At 41.4% G+C, this 19,703-nt stretch overlaps 1 protein-coding gene across 1 annotated transcript in view; it reads right to left on the bottom strand.

Annotated features, from left to right (window-relative positions):
• The window catches only part of MAN1A1 (mannosidase alpha class 1A member 1), a 188,465-nt gene extending 170,933 nt beyond the window's left edge, over positions 1-17,532 (bottom strand). Inside the window, exons 1-2 of the mRNA XM_055433883.2 lie at positions 17,343-17,532; positions 16,262-17,129 (exon numbers count right to left, since the gene is read on the bottom strand). Of these exons, the coding sequence (XP_055289858.2) occupies positions 16,262-16,882 (621 nt within the window). The 5' untranslated portion in view covers positions 16,883-17,129; positions 17,343-17,532. The remainder of the gene's footprint in view (positions 1-16,261; positions 17,130-17,342) is intronic.
• Positions 17,533-19,703: the final 2,171 nt, after the last annotated feature.

The following is a 19,703-nucleotide window of genomic DNA, read 5'->3' as shown; positions in this document are numbered from 1 at the left end:
ATCTGAGTGTTTGTGTGACACCAGACCAGGAAACCAGAGGTAACTGGCCACTGATGAATGGACGCCCTCCCCCTGGTTTTCCTAAGAAGGAGGATCACTTCTGTGAGATAACAACTGAAAAGAAAAGAAGGCTTTCTTTCCCACCACAGGAAGCAAGGATTTTGGCAATAACATCTAAGAAGGGAGGTAACAACAGAAATTACAGGCTATGGGTTAACACGGCAATACTGCAGTTCAAGCTTCCTTTTCTTTCCTGGAAGTGACTTCTCAAAACCAGTTCTCACCAACAACCTCTTTTCTCAACCCATTCCTTGAATCAATCCCTACTTGCCAGTAAATACTAGTGTTGACTAATGCTATGTACCAGGAATCATGTAGAGATTCATCTTCTACTTTAATTCTTAGAAGAAATCTGCAAAAGGGAATGACCGGCCATTTCCATTTCAGAGATGGAAAGGGAAGCTCAGAAGGGTTTCTACTCAGCCATCGTGCCTCACCATCTGAGTAGACTGTAAAGAATTCTGGTGATATACTTGTTTCTCAGTTTGGTTATATTTAAGACACACTGTCTTCCACTGTTAAATTCCGGGTCATGAACCTATGCAATAAAAAAAGGTGTCTCCATACAGAGGAGGAGTTTAGACTCTAGTTGGAAGATAACCAAGCCCATGAAATTAGCAACACACAGGTCAATGACAGAAGCAATCAAAGCCACGTGATTCTGGAGATCGCAGAGACCAGTAAAAGTTGGGAATGTGAGACAGCTTCATGGTGGCGTAGAATTTGAGAAAATAAAAAGACACTCCATTTGAGAAGGATAAAATAGAGTGTGGTTTGGAGACAGTAACTATGCAAGTTTTGCTTTTCAGCAAACACAGAATCTGTCCTAATTTAAGGGATGTGACTCCAGCAAACAGAGCTAGATTTGTAGAAGATAATGAATGCCAGCTAGAACGATGTTTTTTAAACTTTAGTCAAGGGACCAGAAGTATCAGCATCACCCACAGGAATATGTTAAAAATGCAAATTCTGTGTGGCCCACCCAGATTTAGTGAATTAAAAATTTTGGAAACAGCAACTTGCAATCTGAGTGCTAATGTGCTTTCCAGGTGACTTTAAGCTGGCTAAAGTTTGAATCGGTGCTTCATAGGAAATGAAGCCCACTAAAACCTCTGAGTTGGGCAACAAGAGAGAAGGGATATTTTTGGAAGATGAATCTAATATGCAGAATGAATTGGAAAAGCAACCATGTGCAAATTCATGAAATTCACAAGCCTCTACCATGCAATTATTTATATGAGATAACACTTTTCAGGAGATATAATATTAAACTGGGAAACAGAAGAGTAAGGCTCTTTCTCAAAATACTACACCTCTTACAGAGAAAGTTTTATTAAATTCTAACTTCTCTAGAGGAAATAATATCTAACCCATGACTTTTCATTTCAATTTGATATTGTAGGCACTATTTATAAAAACACCACTGTCTCTCAAATATTTTTGCAGAGATAGGAAAAGAAAATCCACACCAACTTTAATTAGGGTGTAACATGTATAAAATTGAAATGTAAGAAAAATGACAACTCTTATTAAATTCAGTCCACAACTTTAGATAATAAAGAACACAAATGAACAAGGATTACCTAATTTAAAAATCACAGACCTGAAAAACAAAATGCTGGGTTGTAAATATAAAGTAGATTAACTTTTAAGCAAAAAAGAACTTTTTATATTCAAGTGTTGACCTTCAAAAGAATCTTACAAGTATCTACATCTATTTCAGTGATATTACATCTGCTTTAAAAGATTTTTTTATGAACCTCCTTCACAGGCAGTCACAAGTCACATAAGAAAATGAATACAGCTTTTCATTTTATAAATCATTCTAAAAAAAACTTTAAAACTAGAAAATGTGTTTCCCATATTGATGAATCTCTATTTACTAGACCTGCTTCTGTATGACTTTTGACTGTTATTAAAATATCACATCTCCCCTCCAGACAATGGCCGGTAGCCCCTGAGAACAGGTAGCAAAGGTTCCAAAGATGGAAGGACATCGCTTTTGGAATACATGGTTAAACAGGGTTGGGTGTCACACTTAACCTAAGTAACCCCACTTAGTTGTTGTTGTTTAGTCACTAAGTCATGTCCAACTCTCTGGGACCCTGTGGGCTAGCCTACCAGGCTTCTCTGTCCATGGAATTCCCCAGGCAAGAATACTGGAGTGAGTTGCCATTTCCTACTCCAGGGGATTTTCCTGACCCAGGGATCAAACCTGCATCTCTTTCACTGGCAGATGGATTCTTTACCAGGGAGTCACTAGGGCAGCAACTCCTTCTGGTACGCTTGTTTAAAAAGGTGTATTCATTCAACGCTTTACTGCTTCTATTATGGGTGAGGCCCGGGGCTAGCTGCTCAGGTGGATGATTCGGGGAAGCACTTTGTCCTGCCCTCAACACGACAGTCCCGCTGCAGATTCATGACTATGAAGAGCCAACATCACAAAGATTCTGCACTCTCAGAGTAAGTGAAAACAGGAGTATTTCCAACCTCTGTGGTATCTTATTACTAATAGAACACTTAATAAATCATCATTTTTATTCACCCTAACTGCTAAAGCAGCTTTTCCAACAGTAGTTAATAAATCATCATCATTTCTTTATGCTCCTCCAATTGCACCCCTCCCACCCCACCTGCTTTTTTTCCTTGATCACACATTCTAAGTTAAGCGAGCCCTGTGTGTGTGCGTGCTCAGTGGCTCAGTCGTATCCAACTCTTTGTGACCTCGTGGACTGTAGCCCACCAGGCTCCTCCATCCATCCATGGGATTCTCCAGGCAAGAATACTGGAGTGGGTTGCCATTTCCTTCTCCAAACTAAGCCCCTAGGAGGATTAAATAATGAAGAATAACCAAATATTTAATATGAGTGAACATATACAATGTATTAAATGCATATCAATTATAAAATACATTTTTTTACTACATAAACTTGCTAAGAATGCCTTATAGAATCGCTGACTCAGGCTAACTCTTGAAATCACAACATGGACTGCTGAAGCACTTCTAATCATGAGATGAAAACTTGTAGTTCTAATCATGAGATGAAAACCTGTAGTTCTAATCATGAGATGAAAACTTGTAGTTGACTAGATACATTATAACACCCCACACTGCTAGTTGACTACAAAAATAACACGTCTCAGAGAACAGCATCCTTAAACAGTCTAAAATTACTATCATCTCAAACCACAATTAAAAAAAATAATACAGTATGTTTATGTCCATCGTTATTCACCATGTTAAAGTGAAATTTAAACAGTTCTGGCACTTGGAAGACTCTTATGAACTAATCAAGGTTAGAATACAAATACATTTTGAGATATGCAGCTCCTCACTATATCAAAAAAGCATGGCTAAAAACACATTTAAAGAGACTGGCCAAAAGAAAGAAAGAAAGAAACCCAAAAGCCTAAACTTTATAAACAAATCATGCTTTGCTTTTATTCTAAAATAAAATAACTTAGATAAAATGCAGATTTATCCTACTTAAGTCACCAAAGGCCTCTAATATACAAAAGATCATCCTGCTCCTTCAAACATAAAAATGTATGTTGCTCTGAAATTTTATCAACAATTTTCCTTTGGTTAATTTTTCTTCGGTAAGAATTCAGCTTTGTAAGACTTGCCATCTTCTGGAACCACGGGGGGGAAAATGTCACTTCTGAAATTCTATTTGGACTATTTTTGAGCTTCAATTATGATCTTAAAATATTAGGAAGCCAACCTAATGAATTCTTAAAAAAAAGATTCCCTCCCTCTTTCCCCAGCATCTTCCTCAAATATCTGATGCAAAAACCCAATGATAACAATGAAGATGAGCCAATGGGAGTTGGCTGGCTGGGTCTTGGCTGACCAAAAGTGGGCTATTCTAGTGTGTTTGGCAGATACACGTATCAGTAAAGAGTACTTATAATTCTAGGGATCCAGCCCAGGAAAGAAGCAAATTTTATTGTTGTTTTTTTAAATAAAATGCTGTCTACTGCCTTTCAGGACTTTGCCTCCTTCAGGAGCCCATATGTCTCTAGCCAGCTTGTTAGATCCATCTTCTCTGATGTCCCACTTCTTAGGTCTCCAAGCTCTGTCTTCATTCCCAACCCTGCTCCTTTAAAAACTTCCTTGTCCTGTACATTTCACAATGAGGAAATCCAACTAGTCAACCAACACAGGGAAAAGTGCTGTTCAAGGAAGGGTAAATTAAATACACGTGAAAATACTGTTTCATCACCCATGAAAATCAGAAAGAGTCAGACTAGGTTCATTACATTACAGGTGGAAGTATAAGAAAAATCATCCGTCAAAATGTACTACAAGTCTTTGACCTATTCATTTCCCCTATTAGAAATTTAAGATTAAAAATCCTACTTATGGGGTGAGGGCAATGAAAAATCATCTGGAATCTTAATGGACAGAGATGTTTATCTCAGCCTAAGATAAAAACAAAAAACTGGAAATAATCTAAATGTTCAGGTCCCAGGGGAGGGTTAAATAAACTATGCTTCTATTTCATATATTATGCTATCATAAAATGATACTTTGAAAGAAAAATTTTAAAAATATGTATCCATAGTGTGCTTTTAATTGTGAGAAAAGATAATGGATATGCTGGGGTGGGAAGTATTGACGTTGCTGGGGACTGAGTGACTGAACTATGAAGAATTTTTTTCCCCACTTTTTTCTACTCCTATGTACTTTCAAAATGTACTTGCCTAAGCTAGTATTCCTTTACAATGAAATAACACAATGGAAGATACTTGCTTGTTTTACAAACCCATGCTCACCCTTGCTAAGATAAACCTCAAAGAATAATAATTTCTGCTGGGCAAACTTAGTGATACCATTTTAACAGGAGCCTTTAAGAAGTAATACACGACTGAAAGGGAGGCAGTGATGGTAACATTTCAGGCAGCTGGGAATGAGATTTTTGAGACCAGGTACACACCCTATGCTGCCTTCATCATTCCACAGATCTGTCCTTTTGTCTTGTGGCCCAACAGACAGACAGTGAGGAAATGCAATCTTTTAGCAGTTACAGCACATATTCTTATGAAAGAGGAACTAGAGTTAATCTTGTCCCGAACATCAGCTCAGAGAAGGTGGACGTGGCCATCCCGAGTGTAGGCCACGAGTCCTGGCCTCCTATGTCTGAATCCGCTCATCCCTTAGAAGAAACAAGTGCTCTTCATAGGACTTTACAAAGACCTTTCCATGAAGAAGGACTTGACAGGCACAAAGATCCCAGCAACAGCTCATGGTCTCTGGATGGCCCAAGTTCATGTCTCAACCAGTTATTCACAGGTCCATCATTATTACCGCTGTACCTTCTCTCATAAACTCCTGGCCTAGGCAAACAGGTATCCCCACCAGCGCTGCAACAAAGGTTGTATTAGGGTGTAGCGTGTTGTATTACTGAGCTTCCTTAGTGGCTCAGATGGTAAAGAATCTGCCTGCAATGCAGGAGATCAGGTTTGATACCTGGGTTGGGAAGATCCCCTGGAGAAGGGAATGGCAACCCACTCCAGTATTCTTGCCTGAAGAATTTCATGGCCAGAGGACCCCTGCAGAGCTTGGCGCCCTTGACCACATTTTTATCCCTCCCTTTTCAGGCCCCCTCTCATACTAAGCACCTTCATACTAGAGACTGGAGACAGGACAATCGAATGGGAGACCGACTAATAATTACATGAAAAAATTCAAATAAAAGGTAATACAGTATGACTGAGTATCATCGTATGGAAGGATGCAAAACAAGGGGAACCAGAATGTATCCGAGCAAATGAGGGACCAGGTTGCTGCTAAGATTAAGAGGGAGGGAGACTAAGAGACTAACAGTTTTTAAAAAGGAAGTGAGGGCAGCATTTTACTGATAGTTAAAGTCAAGCAAATACAAAGGCTACATGGGCTTTTTAATTACATTATCTCTAGTCTGGATTATCTGCAGGTCTGCTGGGCTCTAATGTGCCTAAAGCAACTGCCAGAGTATTCATGACAGAAATGAGGGCTGTGACTTCTAAATGCTCTTAAGCCTTAATCTCATTTGGTTTTCTTTCAAGTCCCTAATGATCACAGAAGTCTTTATCAGGACTCACTGGGGGTGGGGCAGCTCCTCTGCATTCTGCAGAGCAAAGGAACTAGCCAGGATTGCTTTCTCAGGCAATACCTCACCAAGTAAAGATCTTCCATCTCCTTCTAGGATACTCTCAGTGGGGTTTCTAGCTGCTGGCCTGCTATTCAGGGCTGAAGAGGAGGGAGGGCCAGGCCAGCCAGCCTCCAGAGCATATGTTCTCATTAGAGTCAAGATATCGCAGGCGGAGCCGGCCTGAGAACTAAGAGGCAGCTCCCAGCTCTATAGTAAATGCACTTGGGGAATCTCAGGACCTCATGGCTCACGGAACCCTATTTTTCATATGTAAAGTGAGTATGGGCTTCAGGATCTCTGAGGTCCTTCTGGGCCGGATACCTTAATAAATCTAAATTAAAGCTCTCAAAAAGGCCACGATCTTTGAGTTACAAACTAGAGCTGATTTATGTGAATTGTGACTACCAGGTAACACACACTGAGCTCTGATTATAGAATTGATCATAATTACATACATTTTTGCTAAATCTAAAATAATTTTCTTCGCACTTCTTAAAAATATTCCTCCAAAGACAAAACAGGTTAAAATGCATTTTACTTAATCCCTCTTCCTCTCTACCTTGGAGAACAATTTCAAGGCTTAAGGAGGCAACTCAAGAACTGTGCTCATTCTGAGAAGATGGTACTTCAGGAACAAGCACATGAGACTGTCACAAAGAGACAAATGAATTCTCTCACGCATATTTTGAAGCACAGAGGCTGAAAAAGTAGGCAATGTTTAAGGATACTGAAAGTTTTTTGGATTTGGCAGTAACATGAGAAAATCAGAGTTGACAGTAACAACAGTAAAATCATAGCTGTCTGGAAAGATCATCCTGAACTGGAAATGTACCCTTTAAGCAAACCTACTTTGAACTGTTTTTGATAACTTTTTGAAACATCATTACCCACCTTCCTGATGCATTAAACATTATCTGAAACAATGTAATCTTGGCTTGATGGCTTCAGGTCATGACTGTTCTGTTCTGTTCTGTTCAGTCGCTCAGTCGTGTCCGACTCTTTGCGACCCCGTGGACTGTAGACTACCAGGATTCTCCATCCATGGGATTCTCCAGGCAAGAATACTAGAGTGGGTTACCATTTCCTTCTCCAGGGGATTTTCCCGACCCAGGGATCGAACCCGGGTCTCCCTCATTGGAGGCAGACGCGTTAACCTCTGAGTCACCATGACTACTAACAGTAATAACAGCAAGCAACATCCCTGTGCTTTATAATATTGTGTGCTAAGTCACTTCAGTCATGTCTGACTCTTTGTAACAACATGGACCGTAGCTCTCTAGGCTCCTCTGTCCATGGGACTTCCCAGTCAAGAATACTAGAGTGGGTTGCCATTTCCTACTCCAGGGGATCTTAATGACCCAGGGATCGAACCCGAGTCTCTAATGTCTCCTGCACTGGCAGGAGAGTTCTTTACCACTGGTGCCACCTGGGAAACCCATGTATAATAATAATAATACCATTTTAAGTGCTTTGTGTGGATGCTCACACTTGAGCTTTCTGATCCAAGAAAGTGCTTACTTAATTATTACTGCCATTTTACAAATGAGAAAACTGAAGCTCTGACAGATTAAGCAACTTGCTTGAGGTCACAACAACTAGTTCACGGTAAAAGCCAAATTCAGGCCCAACTTGTCTGACTCCAAAACTAGCCCTTCTCACCATACCATGCTGCACAAATGAATGCAGCAGGGGCAGGTAAAAGCATCCGGAGAATCTCCAGGACCTTCTTGGGTGAAGAGAGCTGTGTGCTCCTATAACGAAGAGCCCCCAGATTGGTGCTTCTTAAATGTATGTCTACTTTATGTTTTTCTAAGGTAAGTATAGTTAATGTGCACAATTATATAAGTTACAAGTGACCAATATAGTGATTCACAATTTTTAAAGGTTACACTCCATGTACTGTTATTATAAAACATTGGTTATATTCCTCATGTTGCACAATATCTCCCTGCAGCTTATTTCATACCTAGTAGTTTGCATCTCTTAATTCCCTATCCCTAGGTTTCCCCATCCCTCTCCTCTCTCATCACTGGTAACCACTAGTTTGTTCTCTATACCTGCGAGTCTGCTTCATTTTTGTCATACTTCATGAATCCCACAGGTAAGTGCTACTATTAAATATATGTCTACTTTTAAAAATATATACTCCTTCAGGGAATGGTATGATATATTGAAAGCGATGAAAGGGAAGAACCTACTACCAAGAATACTCTACCCAGCAAGACTGATTCAGATCTGATGGAGAAATCAAAAGCTTTACAGACAAGCGAAAGTTAAGAGAATTCAGCACCACCAAAGCAGCTTTACAATGAATGCCAAAGGAACTTCTCTAGGCAGGAAATATAGAGAAGGAAAAGGCCTACAGAAAATAAACCGCAAACAATTCATAAAATGCCTACAGGATCATACATATCAATAATTACCTTAAATGTAAATGGATTAAATGTTACCAATCAAAAGACACAGACTGGTTGGTAGATGAACCCCACAAATTGTATGTAATTATTTTATCATTAGGTTAATCATGTTTCCATTATGGCCTGCAACTGTAATTATCTTTCTTTTTTTTTGATCTGGCTATTGATTGTGAAAACTGATAAACACCTTTTACTATTGTGATTACATAGCTATTACTCATTTAATACCACTGTATCATGACTGTGTGCTCAGTTGCTCACTCATGCCCCACTTTTTGTGGCTCTATAAACTGTAGCCTGCCAGCCTCCTCTGTCCATGAAATTTTCCAGGCAAGAATACTGGAGCAGGTTGCCATTTCCTCCTCCAAGAGATCTTCCTGAATCAGGGATCGAACCCACGTCTCGGCAGATTCTTTACCACCAGCGCCACCCGGGAAGCCCATATCAACAGAAAACAGTAAAATTCTATATCAGCAAAACTACCATTTAAGAGAAACATCTGTAATTGCTTTTTTAAATCCAGATGCACATTAGAATTATCTTGGAATATTTTGAAAAATACAAATGCACAGGTATTTTTTTTTTCTTCAAAGCTTCAGACCTGATTCTAACGAGCAGTCACATCTTTTAGCACTATCTAGTTTGTTTCATTTTTGTCGATTTCACATTCAGGGCTTCCGTCTATGGGGTCACACAGAGTCGGAAACGACTGAAGTGACTTAGCAGCAGCAGCAGCAGCTCCTATTTTATGTTTTCCAATTTCTCCATCTCTTTTTTTTTGTTGTTCTTTCTCAAGTCTTTATCAAGTGTAACAGAAAAGCTTTTGTATACATATATGTATATAAATAGCATGCACAACGTTTATTTTAGAAAATTATTAATTTTTGCCTTGCTAAAAAATTTACATTTTGATTCTACTTGTTTGACTATGAACAGAGTGCTAGAGTTCTAATTTATATTCACTCAAAATTTTGATATAGTTCCACTTATTCTGGCATCTACTATCATTGCTAACAGTCTAGAAAGCTTATTATCTTGGAGATTTAAAAAAAAAATTTTTTTTGAATGAGGTTTGAAACTTCTAATCCAATTCTGAGAATATAAAGAAATACTATGTTGCAAAAAGAAAAAACCAGGAAAGTAACATGTGATACAGTATTATTGTATCACGTTGTATTATAAAGTGAAGAGTTGGTTCAAATTTCAAAAAATTTTATGTTAGTGTCCATTATTTGTTTTCATACCTTATACAAGATTCCATATTGTATGTAGTTGCATTGAGCAGCTTCAACTGCATGCAACAAATTCTGAGAACTTCTCTTTTCATTTTGACTCTGTTACAAGTATTTTCTAACTTCCCTTGTTACGGTTTCTTTGATGCACTTATTTAAAAATAGACCTTTAATTTCCAAATACATGGGGTTTTTAAGTATTTTTTAATATTAATTTCTCATTTTGATATTAATTTCTCATTTAAATCCTTTTTCTCTGCAATCACCCTCTTCATTTTTTCAATCTTATAACTTTTTTGAAGCTTTCAATGGCTAAGTAAAGATCGCTCTTGGTAACTGTCACATTGCACATGAAAATATGTGGGTTATTTTCAAATATCTTTCGATACTGATTTCTAACATAATTCCATAGTGATAAGAGAACAGACTATATGATTTCAATACCTTTAGACCATGAAATTTTTGCATCTTGTTTTATGTCCCTGGATATGTCCCAGTGTCTCTAGGTTTATAGTCTATGGGAACTAGAACAGCATTTGTACTCTGTTTTTGTGTGAAAATTATATAAATCTTAATTACGTTGAATTGATTCATAGTGCTTTTTCAGGTCTACTATATCCTTCTAATTTTCTATCTATCCACTCTATTAATTTTTGAGAGTTTGATATTGAAACTCCAACTAAAAATCTTAATTTATCTACTTTTAAAAATTAATTGTAATACACAGTGGAACTATATATAATTGCTCTTCATTTTCCAAGTCTCCTGTAAATGTGTTATCATTCTTTCACAATTTAGAAAAGAAAAAATATATACTTCTTCAGGTAAACTTTCAATTCTTCTGTTATGCACTGTGCAATGTCAAAAAAGCACCTACATTTACGGTTTGAAAGAACTCTCCCACGCTGGTACACCCCCTTTCCTCTTTTTTTTTTTCAAATTTCTCTCCCCGCTCTCTCTGTAAAGAATGCCCAATTGAGTGATTACTAATGCCTCTGTTTCCTTGCAGGTATCTTCATAAGGAGAAAAAGATGTCATCAAATTTCCCAGGATGGCTTTAAAAGGAAGAGGCCTTCTTAACCATGCCCCTAGTAAGATCTTTTTTTAAATTACAATAGTTAACAAAATTCATATGAGACCAAAGTTATAATACTACAGGATTGTACATGTTTTGCAGTTACTTGCATTAGTGTCTGCAAATAATGAATATGAGAGTCAACTTATACACCTACTTGACATTTTACTTAGGAGGCAAGTCATGTCCGGATAATGAGCAACATTCACCCAGGATTGGACTTCCATGCTCAACTCTACCACTAACTAGCAAAATGATTTTCAGGGCAATCTCTCTGTCTCTGCTGCCTTTATTGTAGCTATCACTAAAGTCTCATTCAGACACAGTATTTTATGGCTTAGAGCACACGGGAAAGATTGCGGGCAGGAGGAGAAGGGGATGGCAGAAGATGAGATGGCTGGATAGCATCACTGACTCGATGGACATGAGTTGAAGCAAGTCTCCGGGAGCTGGTGATGGACAGGGAGGCCTGGCATGCTGCAGTCCGTGGGGTCGCAAAGAGTCTGACACAACTGAGTGACTGAACTGAATTGCACGTTTACTTTAAAAAATCAGTTATTTTTATAGCATTTTTTTGGTTATAGGAAAAAATTTGGCAGACTTGTTTAAAGGACCTTTAAACATATTTAGTAGTAAAGGGTGGGGGACTAGAGGTAGCTCAACTATTTAATCTTACACATGACATTACTGAGGGAAAAGTCAAGACTTAGTTTCCCCAAAGAAAGAATCTCTTAGTTTTCCCCAAGACTTAGTTTCCCCAAAGAAAGAATCTCTGTTAAAATACCAAACACTGGCTTGTCCTTTATCATTTCTGTTTCCTTAGGGGAAAGGCAGGTCATGGTATCCAGGGAACCCAGCAAGTGGGCTACTCCTATTGTGACCAACCAAAACTCACCTCTGACAAACACATTTTTGTGGTTTTGTAGGTTATAAAGGACTGAAAAGGCCACAGGTTCTCTACTGGGTTATGAGATATAAGAGTCCAATGCAGTGCTGATCTACCCATGCATATATAGCCCTCATCACTCACACTGACTGTTGGGTTTCCTCCTGTCTGACCTTTAGACCCAAGCTTTAAACTCACTCTGATAATGAATTTGTATTACCATAGCTTATTATATAATTTAATACAAATAAGTTAACTAAGCTGCTGAAGTCCAACAAATTCACTCATCCAAAGATACTTTTTGCAAATGTGAATCATCAGCACAGATTTCACAGTGGTTTATTAGCTCACCTAAGAAATAAAGATACATTTACTTGAAAATGCATTTTTTTAACCTCTTTTCCACAGAATTAACCAGGTTCTAGATCCTATACAGAGCTCCTTTATATGAATGTTAAGTTACCTACTAGACAAAAATACTCCTCCCAAACAAATTATCAATAGCTTACAGAAAATTAAGCTGAGCATAACTGATTATCCATTAACAATCTTTTCCTGCTTTTGTAGATATATTAATGTTCAACACTCAGCACCCACTCTAATACTTACAGTGCTGAAATCTTATTCATTTACTTGTTAAAGAGAGAAATTTTTAAATGCTCCATGACCTACCTGCTTTGAGGAAGGTCCTAAGAGTGGGGAAATCTTGCATTTGCTCCTATTCAATGTCTGGTGTGTTTCAGAACTTGGTGAGCTGAACAGGCAAGGTAACCCTAGGGCATCCAAGCTCCTTCAGAGTCAGGTCTTCAAATTGTGGCCTTTATTATTTTGCAAATATTATTTTCCACACTACTAGTCATACAAATAAGTTTCAAAATAAAAATGTCTTGTTTTAATATGTCAAGGTAGATTATTCCTACCTCTGGTTTTTAATAAAAGTTAATTGTCAGTAGTTAACATAAATTATAGACTCATGAACAACCTAAGGTTAGTGTGTCAGGACTAAAAATATATCTTCACCATTAGCTATCAATATGAAAATTTTCTTTCAACTTTTAATTATGTAACAGTTATGTAATTAAAAACTAAGGCCTGTTTTAAAAAACCTAGAGAAGAAAACTGTGACCCAACAGTTCAGTTCAGTTCAGTTCAGTTAACTGGTCCTAAAACCATACTTGATAGACCCAAACCTGGCTGTCAGCCTCCCCACTCCCATCCCATTTAGACTGGTGGGGGTTCCAATCTAAGAAGGGAGGGATCACATTGATAGTCTCACTGTCTTTAGGCCCTATTACTCAGAGACCCTCTCCATAATTACACAAAAATGGGGGGGAAAAGTTCATACTCTAAATTAGGATTAAGGCTCTAATTCTAAAGGATAGTGTAGATGCTTTGGGTAGACTCCCCCTAAAAGCTTCCTGATTTTTTAAAAAATGTTGGGGTAGAAAAAGAAATTACTATTTTTCTACAAATTCCATGGTGCTCTTTCACGTCTGTGCTTCATTTGCTTTTTAAAGTTAAGGGCAACTTGAGCACAATTTAAAAAAGATCAGCCTCATGGGAATACATACTATGTGTGTATTATAAATTTCACGGAAGTCCCAGAGTTGATTTATTTACGAGGTTTTCATGGGGTGGGAGGCTGTCTTAATTTCAGTTTTAGGTTTTATGACAAATATTTACCATCCATCCAGTCAGTACTAGAAAGCATGGAGCTAGCACCTTTTGTGAAGGGTGCAAGGCAATAAACATCCTATTTGAAATTAAAGACTGTTTCCCCTTAACACAAATTTTTAAAATATTTCCCATAATACAAGTAACACAACTATGTTGGCAATAGTTGGCAAAAAATGCACTGGCTGTTTTTAAACCAAATTTACAAAATGAAAGTTTGGCTCAGAAATTATAGTCCAGCTCCCAATATGTTAGAAGACTTGCTTATATCAGTACTTTCTAAATTTTACCTATAACCCTGTTAGTACCTCCAGGTGTGATAGAGAACCTAAGTAAATTAAAAGAACTAGAAAAAACAGGAACAATAAAAATCAAGATCAAGGTGAAGATCCACTGGTTCATGACAAGGCATACATGGTACCTGAAACTGCATCTAGACGTATCAAGTTGAAGTCCATTCATAATGGGCAACCATCTCTTCCCTCTCTAAAACTGAATGTTTACAGCACAGTTTTATAATAGCATGAGTTAACTTTTTTTTTGGTTTACAAAGGAACACATCTGCCTGAACTAATCTGATGCAAAACCATAATCCATTTCTTCCTATTAGTCTTTGACTAACTACTGAAGCTAATCATGCTGGCTTTCTACCCCCACCCCCCCACCCCCCTTGGTTCTCACGGCAACATGAAATTTTAAAGAATCCATTTAGTTCCACCACTTTATGCAAGACTGGGCAGTTTCAAAACATCCAGGTACAAAGATGTTAGCATCACACTGATACAGAAGGCTATTTCCTTTACTTGGTTAATTAAGACCTTTTGATCTACAGACAAAGATAACAGAGGATCTAATAGCAGCAGATGCATGACAAACACATACTGTTAATATTCTGTCCTGAATTGACTGCTACTGTCCCAGTGCTTCTGGTCTAAATGCACTTTTACTCAGTACTAATCAGTACCAATGGCTTTTTCACATCAATGGATCTATAATATTTAATATCTTGGGACAACTGTGATCTGCACTAACTGTCAGTTCATAGGAATTCCGAGGCATGAAACCTGAATTACACTGCTTCAAACTTAAGGAAAACATAAGCAGATACAGATTTGGGGCTAATTTATCTATGGGTTTTGGTGGGATATTTTCAAGGAGGCTGAGAGATGAAAAGGAGAGAGAGACGATTGGTGAAAGCAGAGCTTTTTTCCACCTTCCTGGAGAGAGGGAGAAGAGTTTCATGGAGAAGGAAAACTGCTAGACAGAAGTTGTCACAGGGAGTACAATCCACTTCCCCAAGTCTGGGAAGGTTCTATGCCTGAGAAAGGGTCTCACAGTACAAAGGCTGATGGGCTATGGTACAGGAGGGATGACTGAAGGCACTCTGCCTAGGGTAAAGTCAAAGGGATCCAAATTCACCTTAACTTGCTCAATTACAGCTTAACCAAATTCATCTGGTCGTCATATTAAAATCACAAATTCTACAATGATCAAGCTCCCTCCAATCTGCAGCCACTTCAGCTAAGCTCAAAACTCTTTATGCTGTGAAAATGGGGCGAATCAGGAAGCTTCCTTTCCTGAGTACCTAGTCCAATGTCAAAATACAGCATTTATTTTCAAACCCTGGGAAACTTAAAAAAAAAAAAAAAGAAAATTCACAGTGTATTTCAGAAATTGGAATCAAAATTTGGGATAACATGCTTTTAACATGGTTCCTACAGTTGTTGGATTGTGCAAAAATCCAGAATAGTATAGTTTCACAGGGGAGAGTAGCTGAGAAAGGAGGCTTGTCCACAGACAGCCTGGTGACAAGGAGTCTGGGCTTCAAGTCCTGACACAGTCACTAACTGGTTCTGGGGCTCCGGGCCCTTCAACGTTCATTTTTAAAATGATAGTCTGAAATGATTTTTAAGGTCCTCTTCAGCGTCAAGTTAAGCACAAACTGACCATATGTTTCAAGTTCCAACTGAAAATTACAGGAAAGAAATTATGAAAGACTTAACAAAGTCCATGTTTGCCTGAGATTAAGTCTGTCATCACTGTGCTGCTGTGGAGGAAAACCTGTTGCATCACACGGAATACTCTTTTTCTAGCTACACTAGAAATGCAAGAAGCAGCAGGCTGGCTTTTTACATTTTTTTTTTTTTTAAATTTTGTGAAAAGTAAACAACAGTGTGCCCCCTATGATAACAAGTTCTCAAGTTTCACCTTTATAGTCTGTAAGTACACACAGGATGCCACCTGGCGGAATGGGGCCACGTGACTGAAAGCGGGCTGGGCTGGCTCGCTGTTGGAACATTTCTGTGATGCGCGATTGATTCTTTGCGTTTACATTCAAGCTTCATTCCAAACCCACGTCCAAGCTTTATTAGAAGGCTGTTTGGGACCTTCACTGTTGCTGTTTTCAGGGACGATTAACCACGTATTGGCCAGTGGAAGAGGAAGTCTGCACAGGATCTGCCCATGTATTTAATACCTACTTCGTGTGGTTTATGCTCACTCGAGCATGCAAGTTAAAAACAACGGGATTCAACCTCAGATCCTAATTGGTCACATCTACTTTCACAATAAAAGGGAAATGAAAGAGCCTTTGACACTGCATCTGGTATAAGTGGAAAACCTCCCTGTCTCCCCACACTAATGTTACAGACATGCCCTTCCCCGCACCCCCGTACCCCCCCCCAACACTGTAATATCACACGGTTAAGAGTTTCAAAGGTCTGTCATTTCTCCCAGAAAAACACCGCGGGTCTGGAGGGATTCTAGCTGGGTGCACTCACCTCTTTGATCTTTTCCCTTTTCTCGCGGATGGCGGCGTCGGCGGGTTCCCGGTCAATCGCCCCGATTGTATTCAGGGGTGCTAAGTACACGGGGGGCAGCCTTCTGAACCCCGCCCTGTTACTCAGCTGGTCCTGGGCCACCTTCTCCTTCTCCATCAGGATGTCTCTCTGGATCTCCTCGGGCAGCTTCTGCAGGGTCTCCTTGGCTTCCCTCAGAGCCCGCTCGTGGTTTTCGCGGATCCTGGCCAAGTTGTCCTCTAGGGAGGCCGCGGGGTCCCCCGGAGCGCCCTCCTCGCCGCGCCGGGCGCGCCCCTCCGCCGCGTCCTCGGCGCGCGCCCCGGGTCCGGGCTTGTGGTCGGCGGCCGGCTGCAGGGCGGGGCTGGAGTGGAACAGGACCCCGCTGAGCAGCTTGGAAGAGTCGGGCAGGAAGAAGATCGCCCCGAAGCAGAGCGTGATGAAGGCGCTGAACACCAACAGCAGCACGAACTTCTCCGTCAGGCGGAAGGCGGCGGGGCCCGACCCCTTCCTGCCGCTGCTGCCGCCGCCGCCGCCGCCGAGCCCCCCGCCCAGGCCGCCGCCCGCCGGACTACTGAAGAGCGGCAACAGGCCCCCCACGGGCATCGCGTCCGCCGCCCCGGCCGCCGGGTCGCCCGCTGTCCAGTGGCCTCGCGCCGCGCCGCTCAGCAGCCAAACTTCGCCGCCGCCGGCCGTCAGCGGCTGCGGGGCTGCGTCCTGGGCATCCAGGCCGCCCAAACCCCCCGCCCGGGCTGCAGGTATCCCCCGCGGAGACAACTCCCCTCAGGATCTTCTCCCCAAGGCGGCTCCTTTGGCAAACGACGCGCGCGCGACAGACCTCTCGCTGCAGCCCCTGCGGGGAGAGAAACAGTAAAAACACAGTAATTAACCAGGATGGTGATAAAGTTTCCACCGGTCTCCACCCTCCGATGGCCGCGAGAGCCGCCAGGACAGCTTCCCCCGGCACGGAGTCCGAAGTCCGGCTGCCGGCACCGCCCTCGGAGCCCACTCTTTGGACTTAGGGGTGAAGTTGGCGGGTCCCGGGGGCGGGGTGTCCCGCGCACACCTGGAGCAGGGCCGCGCGCGGTCACCTCCTTGCAGAGGGCAGCGCGGGAGAGGCGCAGCAGGGGTAGCAGTGGGGGGCTCGTCAACTTCGCTCGCTCCTCATCCCGAAGCCGGGGCCAGCTGTCTCTCCGCTTCCCAGGCGGCGTCTGAGCGTGCCTCCCCGCAGCCCCGAGCACCGCGCGGCTGGGCTAGCGCGCCGACCCGCGGGCGAGTCGGAGCGAGCAGGGCAGCGCAGCACCCTCCGCCGCGGCCCCGCAAGCACTAACACCACTGCCGGGCTCGGGGCGGTCGGAAACGAGGGCGGTGACGCGGCCGGAGAGTGACGGCGCCGCCGGGCCAATCACGCGCCGCTTAGGGCCCCCCGGGGGCGGGGCCGAGGCGGGGAGCGGGGCCGTGCCGGGAGGGGAGTTTACGGGAAGCGCAGCCTCGCGGGGGCCCGGCCGGGGGCGGGGAGGTAGCCGGGGCCCCTGAGGCACGAGGCGGGCGGGAGGGGCGGCGGGAAGCCGGGCAGTCTGACCCTCCGCGGAGGCCGTGGGCCGGAGGCGGCGGGCGGGACCCGGGGTCCGGGAGTTTATCCTGCTCGGGCCCGGGTCCCAGAGGGTGGCTGGTCTCGAGTTGCGGGGCAGGCGCCTGAGCTGATGCAGGACCTCCCTGCTGCCCCCTCGGACCTGCGCCTGGCCGTGCGGGGCCCGCTCCAGGAGGGCCGAGAAGGACGGGATCTTGCCAAGAATTGCCAGATCTCTGAAGCGTGGTTACTCTTCTTCACCCAAAGCAGGGATTCCCCCAGTGCTCGGTAGCAGTTAACCCAAAAGTCCCTTGATGAGAGGCTGTGATTTGGAGAGCTCTTGAGCTCAGCTCTTTGGTCGAACATCCTTTCACCTAAGAGGCTTAATGGTTTTGTGGTTGCTCCGAAGTCTTCGACTGAAATCCTCTCCCCCCCCACCAAAAAGTGGTGTAGCTCCCCCACCCACTCCCACTTTCAAAATTCACCTACCTCATACAAGTTGGTCATATTTTCCACTTAAGAAGTTTTGTGCTGCCATAGCTTCAAGTAATAAATTTCAACATTGTTGAAATTGACTTGGATTTGACTACTTCCAGGGAAATAAGGACTTGGTCCAACAGAGATTGTCTTCTAGACAGCATTATTTTGCAAAACGTGTTTGTAATTCCCCTGTTGCTCTGCAAATAAAGGGTTATCAGAGAGGAGAAAGTTGACTGACTTCCCATTTCCCACTTCTGAAAGCTAGTTTATAGCAGGCTTATCTTCTATCCCGCATGCTTCTCTAGAAAAGTGATTTTATATCTGTTTCTTCTTGTTGTCTTTAGAAAAAAGGAAACAGCTGACACCTTTCAGGAAGGTGCCCACAGCATAGTTGTTCTCAGGATTTAGACTGTGTGAGAAAATCTAAAATTAAATTTAAAAATCCTTATTACAGATTTTATTTTAGTATTCATTTTAACCATCATTACAGTATTTGTTTTGTGTGAAATGAATCATACACCCAAAGTTTTTGTTAATGGGAAATTATTGTTCGATAAAGCCAACTGTATGGCTTCTTTTTTTGATAACTGCTGTGAAATTCTATGCCCAGAAGAGTGCAGCATATCCAAGCAGGGTAACAAAGTTTAGAAGGACTGAAAAAGAAAAACAATAATTTTATTTTTAATAATGGAAGGGTAATTTTTGTTTCAAACTACAACCTGTAGATGGTTTGGAAAGTTAAATCATTGGGAATTAAGGTCTGTCTCTTTATCGTCATCTTTTATGGAATGCTTTATTATTCAACTATTGAATTATTTCTTGTAACTACAAAATATTTAGAAACATTAAGATTAATGTTACTTAGTATTCCAAAGAAGCAATAAAATCTACTTTTAAGTGCATGTTAAAGTGATCAAGAAAGGAAGTTATAAATTTAATGCTATTTCTTTAATTTTGATGTCAAACCAATTTGAGTTTAACCCATATCCTGTAGTGGAAACATTTAAAATTTAGTGTATGGACTTAAAGATGATTTTTTTCCCTTAAACACCTTAAATTTTATTTATCTATATTGTGTTTAGGGCTTCCCCAATGGCTCAATGGTGAAGAATTTGCCTGCAATGCAGGAGATGCAGGAGAGGTGGGTTCAATCCTTGGGTGGGGAAGATTCCCCTGGAGGAGAAAATGACAACCCTCTCCAGTATTCTTGCCTGCAGAATCCCATGGACAAATTAGCTTGGTGGGTTACAGTCCATAGGGTCGCAAAATGTCAGACATGACTGAGCAATATTGTGTTTAAATCTTTTACAGTGACTATTATATTTATTTGTGTTTACCTTTATGTAGTTTTTTAAGACTGCTTTCTTACTATATGTT

The sequence above is a fragment of the Moschus berezovskii genome, chromosome 10, assembly GCF_049115385.1.
Source record: "Moschus berezovskii isolate FMDL1 chromosome 10, NW_MosBer_1.0, whole genome shotgun sequence".
Taxonomy (NCBI): domain Eukaryota; kingdom Metazoa; phylum Chordata; class Mammalia; order Artiodactyla; family Moschidae; genus Moschus; species Moschus berezovskii.
This window is presented reverse-complemented; position numbering and strand designations above follow the sequence as displayed.